The sequence below is a fragment of the Jatropha curcas genome, chromosome 11 (genome assembly GCF_041381405.1).
Source record: "Jatropha curcas cultivar XTBG-Jc1 chromosome 11, XTBG_Jcur_1.0, whole genome shotgun sequence".
Lineage (NCBI taxonomy): Eukaryota > Viridiplantae > Streptophyta > Magnoliopsida > Malpighiales > Euphorbiaceae > Jatropha > Jatropha curcas.
The window spans coordinates 25,069,414-25,079,432 of NC_143161.1; the positions used below are offsets into that span (position 1 = coordinate 25,069,414).

Genomic DNA, 10,019 nt, shown 5'->3' on the forward strand with positions numbered 1-10,019 from the left:
GATCTCCGAAGGCAAAGAAGCTCCATTAAGAATATCAAGGATAAGTCACCAATATGAGTACCAATAACACCCCACATTTTCTAGTAAAACTCCGCATGAAAGCCATCACTGCCAGGAGCTTTAAAAAGACATGCCTTTCAAAGCTAAATAGACCTCATCTCGGGAACAGGGTCGAGAAAGGAAATCAAGGTCATCATGAGAAAAGCTGGGAAACCACCAGGAGATAAAGAATGCGGAAGAACCGAATCATCAGCTCGAAAAGGTTGCATAAAATCAGAAGCCATATTTTTCAAGACGGAATGATCCTGCACCCACTCCCCATTGCTGTCCAATAAAGAATCTATACGAGATGAATGCTTCTTAATGGTAGCAGCTAAATAGTAAAATTTAGTATTGCATTCCCTATGCACAACCCAATCCTTGGATTTTTAAACCAGAACAGCTCTTCTTGAGAAAGAACCTCATCAAGATCTTTTGAAGCTTTCTTTCCAACTTAAGACGATTGGGAGTCCTAGATACAGCTAAACGAGATTGAACTCCCTACAGCCGAGCATAAAGACGTCACTTTTTGAAAAAAATATTACCAAATTGCTCGCGATTCCAACATGGAAGGGACATTGTCAGGCGTTGGAGATTACTCAAAACTAGAGACGAGGAATCCTATTTAATCTCCACAACCTGTCTGAAGCCTCGATGCGCCAACCATGCAGCTTGGCATTTAAAATATCGAGCCTGATTGGAGGAATAAGAGAACAAATTCACCAAGATGGGAGCATAATCAGATTGAAAGGAAGGAAGGTGTGAAACAATCGCATCAGGAAACAAACATTTCCATCCCGAGTCACACAACACTAGATCCAGCCTAGCACTTTTTCTGGTCGAAACTGTAGTGCCTACTCCAAGTGAAAGGGAACCCATGAAAACCCATGTTTATAAGAGAATTAGAGAATAACCAATTTGCAAACTCCCCACAACCATGGCTAGACGCATTCACATAGCCACACTACTCATCCACCTAAAGAATAACGTTAAACTCACCCGCAATGACCCAACTATCCAAAGGAGCAATCTAATCCAAATTAAGTTGGACCAAAGCGTTCTTCAAAGGTGCCTATTCGGGCTCCCATACACAAAACCAAGCATCCAAGACTTGTTACCACTCTCTATAATTCGACAACAGGCAATAAACATAGAATGAGTTCTTATATACTATTGAGGGAGAACCCATTACCATCCCAAAGGATCTAAATTCCACCACTATACCCAAACGCTTCTACCCGAACCCAATTTTGGAAACCAAATGACGAGCAAACAAGATAGCCTGAGATCCACTGGTTTTAGGTTCCAGCAGACAAACTATATCCGGTTTGTACCTAGCCTTAACATCCTTGAAAGCACGAAGAAAAGAAGCTGACATAGCTCCCTGGCAATTTGAAGACAAAAAATCATAAAAAGATAGAAGATGAAAAAAAAACTCCCAGACAAGAACCAAACCAAAGCAGAAGGAAAACTCAAGCAATGATCCCTCCCTCAGGAGGATCACGAATCACCACGTCCATAATCTTGGACAATTCACTGGAAGATGTTGCAGACACAATTTCTTGGCAATTAATATGCTTGAAACGTTCCTTGAAATGACCAAAAGTTATAACCGGAGTTGGAGGATAAGGATTCACTGGATTATGAAAATTCACTAGAGTAGGGGAAGGTAACTGCATAATCTGCTCAAGGGAAGGCTGAACTCTATCCCTGGAAATCACCATTCTAATACCCTAAATATTATCCAGACCCTAGTAACCACCACGTGTTCACGCTTAGCAGCTGCTTGATTAGACTTCTATTTGGATGGCACAACATGTTTTGCTACATCCTTCGAAGGAGGAACCTTCTCACCCAAGGTACCTCTGTAAGAATTCTTCCCTCCCAATTTGTGAGGTACAGGCCTGGAACGGTTTTGAATATTCAAGGGAGCTAACAGTACTCGAGAATAGGGGGAAGAATATTCCCATGGTGACTGTTGGCCTGGAAACCATCATTCTCCACATTATCCTGAAGATTGGCAAGATTCAACACATCAAACTGCGAGCCCGTACCACCCACCTGACCTTGCCTTTTCCCACTTGAGCCTTCCTTCCTATTCCCTAAAAACCCATCATGAGTATTACTAGTCTAACCCTGCTTCACAGGACGACCTTTCCCTTTCCTGACCAACATTCAATCGCCAAAATTCTCAGTAACTACAAGGTTGATATGGTGTTGTTCAGGAATAGGAGGCTTATGGGCAAAATGGACCTGATTAGGAGCAACATTGTCCTCCCCAATCCCTTCATTGTCAGTTTCTCGTGTTGTACCCAATGAGGGACAATTAGTCTCGGAGTGACCATACCTCCCACAAGCAAAGCACACCAAGTGAAGCCCCTTATATTCAACTCTTCTAATTCTTCTCCTAAGATGAAATTTGGACACAAGGGGTTTAGTTAAATCCACTTCAACACACATATGAACATGACGAACTCTACTCATAAGATTGGTACTAGTATCCACCCTTATGGGACGACCAACTTAGCCCCTAACCTCATAAGGAAACTGTATCATAGTACTCTATTGGTAAGCATGGAAAATGGATCCAAATGACCAGACGCTCAACAGAAGTTGTGAAAGGATCAAAATCAGCATACCATTGGCGAAAGGAGAGATAATGGTCAGTGATCATCCAAGGCGCCCCAAAAAGAGCATGATTATAATCATTTGTCGAATTGAACTTGACCATGTACAATCTATTCTCAAGAGCAATAACATCAAAGGGAGAATTAGGTCTCCAAAGTTCCCTCAACCTTTTGAGAAGATAATTGTACCCTATTGTTCTTCCAAAAATTTTCATAATAAGGGCATAGCACCAAGGTCCACATAACCGTCTTCTCCCTCCCTAGAGAGGTTAATCATATGACAAGTCTCATCCTCATCATCTGATTTGCTGTCACGTTTGTACTGCGAATCTACAGAATCCGAGTAATAGTCCATAGTCTCTGTTGGACCCTTACCCTGTGCGCCATGCAATAAATTATCTTTGAATGTCCTGTAGTTCGAGCCCTCTAAAGGCCCTTGAGGAGTCTCAGAAACCTCTTCTTCATTGTCCATGTCCACCTCCGTAGGAGAAATATCCTTACGAATCTTATTTCTGCTACTTTGAAGCTGGTTGACTTCCTCTCTCAAGCGACCATGGCCTGTGGTTATGGTTTCCGCATGCATGAGAGCGCCTCCTCTAGGGTTTTCATCTAAATTAAAAAAAATTTAATATTTTGGAAAATATTTTCTAAAGGTAAGTTATTTTTCGGAAACAAACGGAGCATATATGATGAAAAATTTATTAATTCTATGAATTATGGTATATTTTTTTCTTAATTAAACAGATTAAATTGAAAAAATTATATTATATTTAAATTCTATGAGTCATATCCAATAAATTCAAAGTGTAAATCTATATATAAAAATAATGTGTAAAATTGACATTTCCTCCATAATTATATTCTGTCATGATTATTTGCAAACAATTAATTTTTATTAATTTTGGAAACTATAAATGTGAATTAATTCCTACAAAAACCAAAATCTGCAGAGATAAGGTGCATTGCTGTGGCAGAGAGAGAACTAAAAAAAGCGGGGAAAACAATATTAAGCTTTAAAGAGGGAAAGGTTTCAACTTTCAAGTTCTCTATCTTTCCCTTTCTCTTTCTAGCTCTGACGACGGCCGGACAATTGAAGCTCCGGCGGTATTAAGGTATTCCTACGTTTTTTTTTCTCCCCATGCCGGTAGATGTAATTGAACTCTAAATTTTCGCTTTACTTCGCTCTTGTTGGCTGGTTTGTAATATTCCTGTGAGATTGATACCATGATTTTTGGTTGTAATTGTTTGATTTGTGTTCCTTAATGCTTTTGTCATACCACTTTAGGTTCTTGTTTTCTATTTCCCTTTCTATGTATTGTCGATTAAGCTTTACTGTTGTGCAGAAACAGGAATATTACAGATATGCTTTATATTTGTGAAGGACAATGCATGCTCAGATTATCAAATAGTTACTTCATTTCGTATAAAATACATCAAATATGAAAGGAAAATTTATAGTTCAACTTTTCTTCTTGGGAAATGGTTGATTTTTTGTTTTCAGTTTTCATGTCTAGAATGTGATGTTTGATGTGGACTATAGAGCAGTGACTTTTTTTTTTGAACTGTTTCTTTTATTCTTCCTCTGCTTCTTTCTTCCTTTTCCCTTCTAGGAGTTACTTCTGTATCTTTCATGGAACTTGAATTTAGAGGCTTGATGTCTGATATTGGATGCACTTGAAAATGTTTGTAGATTTTTTTTTTAGTTTTGGTATTCTTACCTTTAAGTTTTCTTTACATTTCTAATATATTTCTTAATTTTTATTTCTTATTGGTTGAACAGAACTAGGAATAGGTCTTGAAACCTGTTTGACCTTCGTTTTGGATTAAAAAATATTGCTCTTTACATAAGTTTCAAAGGAGTTTATATATTCTTCAAAGCATCCTTTGGTCTTTCAAAGTAGTAAAAAAAAAAAAAAAAAGCCTCGCACTTCCTTATGCCTAGTCCTTCAAAGAGCCTCTCCAAGCATTGAATCTCTACATCGTCTAGGTAACCAGTTCCAAAATTACCGTATTACGACCTCCAAAGTTCTTAAGGAAGAAGCAAAAATGGCTCATTAATTCTTAGTTCATGCACAAAAGAAAAAAAAAAAAAAAACAAAAAAAGAAATCTAGTGACAAGAAATGCCTTCATTTTCTTAAAATTATCTAGATCTAGAATTAAGTTTTTGGCCCCAAGATTTGCAACACAAACTTTGTTGGCATTTTCTCCATGAAAATAACTACCCATGAAAAATAGCTTCATGTTACTTGTCAATCTTTACAATCGGCAGACACGCTGCTCTTAGGAAGCAGTGGTAGAGCATCTTGATTCGAGTCCGAGTAGCGGCTCAAACAATGATGATAGTGAGAACATGCTGAATGCTCCTTTTTGAATCTTTTCCATTGTCCCCTAAAATTCCAAGCATCCTAAGTTACAATTCTTCATAATCTCTTTGAGCTTTCTCCTTTGATATACTGTAGACGCAGCCATATGCTTAGTTTGCTGTACATGAATTTCATGATAGGTTTATATAAAATTTCGAAGCCTATGAACTAATAGTGAGGCTATGATGTTTCCTACTGTCCTGAGTAAAAGTTTCAACTGCCATCTGATTCCTACTACCCCCCAATAAATAGTTTTTCAAATTTTACCTTTATTCCTTTTTCCCCTCTCTTCTGGTAAAATTGAGAAATGCAAGTAAAATTTCAGAAGATGCTATCATCTCTACATTCCAAAAAGTTGCATTTTATGTTTAAATGTGATGAACTGATCAAATAATATGATATGCTATCTACTCGTAAACTGATTGTAGGTGTAGATGTTTTCTGACTGCAAAGCCAAATAGATATTTATAAAACATAACGATGCCAGAATAAAGATTATTTTGGTGAGTGGAGCTATTATAAGGTTATTATGCTTGTAATTGTAAATTCAACTTCTTTTGATCTTAGGTTGCGATGATCATAAAAGGATTGTTCCGGAGATATGAAAGATGGAATCCTGTACATCCCACTTTTGGAGCCTTTTGGGGTATGGGACTAGGTGTTGGCTGTGGTGTTGGATGGGGTCCTGGGTTTGGTCCTGAAGTGGTTGGTTATGTTGGTGCTGGCTGTGGTATTGGATTTAGCGTGGGCATCACTTTGGCTGGTATTGGCATTGGCCTTCCTGCAAATTACCTCTTTGAAGTTCCTTATAATGGTAGCACCACCCTTTTTTTTTTGTTTAATTATGTTTTGATGTTTAGTTCAACTGTTATATTTATACTTGAAAGGGTATGATTGGTTTAGCTGGTTCAACTAGTTATTAGTTAAGGTAAGAATTATTTACTCCCTTCTAATACTGTTCACTGTTGTTCAGTGCACAAAAATCATTAACTGCGTTTCATATAGCTTGAAGTCCAAGATAATTTCCTTGTTTGTTTGATGTTGTAATTGCTTGAATGTCTTATTGGGAATTCGCTAAAGCAGGGAATCTTCAGAGTTTGAACTTCATTGATGCATTTTTTGTCCAGTGATGGTGGCAACGAGATGTCATGCATCTAAATTTGTCCAATCTGGTGGTCTTCTTTCTGGAAAAAACACTCCTGGAAACAGCTGGAATAATGTTATGCAACACATTTCTTTCTTGCAAAGAGAAACCAGCAGAAGATTCTTTGGCTTTAATGAAAAATTTTTGACAGAGAAAAGGATCAACTTGTTTGACATGCAGAACAAGCTGTCTGTTCGTGCCAGGTCATTTTCTAAAGATTTAGAAACATTTTCTAGTCGCTTCTTCCACTCTCACAGAGGTATGGAAATAGTGTTTTCTTACAACAGTTTTAACGTTTGGTTAGAAATCTGTAATTTTTACTACTAACTGGAGTTGTCTCCATATCTGATTTGTTCTTGCTGTTGCGATTTCCTCATTGTTTGCAGAATCATATTTCCTATCTCTGATAGATAGTAGGCCACATTGATTCTTTTAAGCTGACATTGAAACACCAGTTTCTGTAAATTTTTAGTTGCCAAACTGTCTTAGAGCTGCTAAAACTAATGATGCTACCATCTTCTTTGAAATACCAAGGTAACAACATCATGGCGATGCTGCACATTCCCTTGCTTATTAACTTGAGTATATAAAAGTTAATGAACTTCTCAAGACCGAGTCATCGGTGGGGTTAACCTGATAACATATCCTAGTAACAACACATAGCAGATTGTTTGCTAATAACAGGCCATGCTATCTGATTTAGTGTTAAAGTACTTGGGCAACTTAACATTTGAGATAATGCATCTTGCTCTGTTAGAGTGCCATTCATTTGTTATGGCATGTTTTTCAGCAATCGGTGTCTCATAGTCATTGCCAAAACTGTATAAGAGAATTATTGAACCTGCTTTGGCAACTCTATTCTCTTGTTATTTTTTTTTTTTTTTTTTTTTTGTTTTAGAACTTCTTAATCTTCTTATCTATCTGTCCTTTGATCAAATTTTTGGGGTATATGAAGATGCCAAAGACTTAATTTTTGTGTTTCAGGAATTATGCATTAACCTATTTAGGATGCTGGATGCCAAATTATTGAACAATTATAACTCATTGTGCCTTTGGTTCTTTGATTAATTGCACTGATGTAAGAGAGCTTGGAAATACAGTTTTGGAATTGTGTTTAGGCTGATTTGAGATCTAGAAAAGGTAAGTATTTTTGTAGACCAATAGGGATGGTGAACTGGTACGGTTAGGGATTGCAAACAAACAAGAGAAAACCATGTTCCTCCCCAAATTGAGTATAGATACGACGATCTCAACATTAAAATTTTAGTAAGCTACCTAAGTTTTCTGAAATGTTGACAACATAAACAATCCCCAAAAAAACATGTTTAAAGAGGAGGTTTTAGCATTCTTCTACTTTGGATATTGAATTCTCAACATTTGCAGAACAGAAACTATGCACCTGGTAATTAAAGCATCAAGTTTTCATACACTAGCTTGACACACTCCCAAACACTGACTTGGTGAAATGGATGACGTGTGTGGAGAAAATGCTTAATGTGTGCCAGAAATTGTGAAGCTTCAGTCCTCATTCTCTCTCTTCCTTGAGTTTTTTGTTTGTTGAGTATAATAGTGATTACTGTTTTCTTACTAAAGAGTCCATTTAGTTTTATTTCCTATCTGTGAAGCAACTAGAACATTCTTTTTTTTTTCCTTGATGATCAGCTAACAAATGGATATAACGTATATTCTCATGGTGCAGGTCCAAAAGATTGATGTCATAAAGAATACTCAACAATTTAGCCATGCATATAATATGAAATGTAATCGCTGTAAGGACCTTAGCATTATGATATTCTCATTTTTAGTTTTCAAACTGTTTATTAGTTATAGTCTTAAAACATATATTCGAAACGTCTGTGAAAGAACCTTCCTTTTTAGTTATGGTCTTAAAACATATATTCGAAACATCTGTGAAAGAACCTTCCTTTTGATACCGAGGATAGCTTGATTTTCCATAATGAAAGGAAAGAATCAAATCGAACGGCCTTGATTGGTTTTATTTAATAAGTCGATTTTCTTTATTTAACCCACTCGTTAATCCTCGGAAAATATTCTTTTACTTTGGTAAGAGTTTTATTTTTAGGAGTCGCTATTCCTATTAGGGGAAAATTTTCGAATTAGTCGATTCTTTGGAATCGACTAACTCGATTTTAAATCAGAGATAGGGTCCAGGAGTTAGGTATGATATGGGAAGGTATTAGACACTCATATTACCCGGTCGAACCGGCTTGCTTGTTGTCCATTAATTCACAATTACCCAGTAATATCATTAACTTAAAATGTCCATTAATTCACAATTACCCAATAATATCATTAACTAAAAAATGAGATGTAAATACTTTTTTATGCAATTTTGGAAACCATGTCAATCATATAAATTAATAACACATACAAGAGAGAATCAAACATCCAAAGAAAGGAGATGAGGAGAAAAGAATATAAACTACACTTAAAGTGCTTTCTAGCCATTGCTTTCCAAATTCCATAATCATTACAAACAAGCATTAAATGAGACCCATTAAGGTCTCTTACATCTTGCCGTGATATAATATTAAAGCAAAGCAAAATAAGACATTCAAGTAATACAACCACAATATAAACATCATTCAGAGAAACAAAATCATGCATCTAGCAACAATCATACATCCAGCACCATTAATCATTCATTCATTCACAAAATGATTAAATGATGCATGTTCAAGTTACAAAGTAAATAAGTAAAGACATAAAATTAAAGGACAAAATAATAAAGTGCTGGAAAGTAAAGAACATGGATTAAAAGGCAATAATTCAAAGGTTTGAACAAGATTTAAGTTCATGGCCTTGATGTTCATCATGAATGATGAACAAATACACTAATCATTACTCTCAATCTTGTCTATTAGTATTTATTTGATCTATTTGTGGACAAAAACGCATTCCAGACCAGTTAAGGTTGGAGTTTTGCCATTGGATCTCCGAATCGGGACCATTTTATTGATTATTGATATTCTAAACCTTTGAATTGAAGGGTCTAGTGCCACAGGGGAAGTGGCATGCGCCACATGTAGTGGCGCCAGGCCCTTCCCTAATCAGGAAGGTTGCAAGTAAGAACAGAGTCAAATGGGGGTTTTGGGTTGATGTGGCGCTAGACACAGGCTTGTGGCGCACGTCACACGTAGCGGCTTGCACCACTGTGCCGCTACCATTGGTCGTTCGCTGCAGAGGCGCATAGAACCCCTATTGGTTGATCCCGGGTTTTCCTCACAACCAGACTTAGACTAGGTGCTTAAATACCAAAAAAAAAAAAAAAAAAAAAGAAAGGAAAAAGATGAAGAAATGAGTTAAAAGCTCTCAGGTATTACCTTTTAGAGATTTCCTCAAAGTTTTGTGCAAAAATAGATAAAGAGACCCAAAGGTTTGAGTTCTTGATCCAATAATCCGAGATTGAGATTTAATACATGTGTTTTTGGGATTTATAGTGGATCCTTAAGGGTTTAGTAATTGAAGATCAATGAATCACTACTTTAGAACAAAGAGAAATACAAGTTTCTTTTGATTTCCAAGTAGATTTTTCAAATGGCAAGAGTTTCCTTTAAGTGTCTAAAAATTCTCCCTTTTACACACCCCCAATGCCCTATTTATGGACAATTGGGAGAATGTGGCCCCATTTTAGGGCTCACGTGGTGAAATGCCACTGGTGGACCCTGAAATAGGGCCGGACTACTTTTACCAAATCGGACCGGGTGACACGCAAAATGAGAGAGTGCACTGGGCAAGCCCAACGGGCTTCTCGGGCTGGGTTACGTCGCAAAACCCCCGGTAACTCAAAAAAGTAAAAATGGTTAAACACATATATTTTCTCA

The 10,019-nt window shown here is 36.9% G+C and overlaps 1 protein-coding gene across 3 annotated transcripts; it reads left to right on the forward strand.

The window, feature by feature from the left end:
• Window positions 1-3,599: 3,599 nt before the first annotated feature.
• Window positions 3,600-8,081, forward strand: LOC149492803 (Putative membrane lipoprotein). Of its 3 annotated transcripts, none has more exons than XM_089716629.1 (4): window positions 3,600-3,778; window positions 5,598-5,793; window positions 6,158-6,433; window positions 6,561-7,867. In XM_089716629.1, the coding sequence occupies exons 2-4, from the start codon at window positions 5,604-5,606 to the stop codon at window positions 6,599-6,601; spliced, it is 507 nt and encodes a 168-aa protein (XP_089572755.1). In that variant the 5' UTR covers window positions 3,600-3,778; window positions 5,598-5,603; the 3' UTR covers window positions 6,602-7,867. The 3 variants fall into 3 exon arrangements, with proteins under 3 accessions (XP_089572755.1, XP_089572753.1, XP_089572754.1); XM_089716627.1 differs by having other exon boundaries at window positions 3,604-3,778; window positions 5,598-5,844; XM_089716628.1 differs by lacking the exon at window positions 6,561-7,867 and adding an exon at window positions 7,874-8,081 and having other exon boundaries at window positions 3,606-3,778; window positions 5,598-5,844.
• The last annotated feature ends 1,938 nt before the right edge of the window (window positions 8,082-10,019 follow it).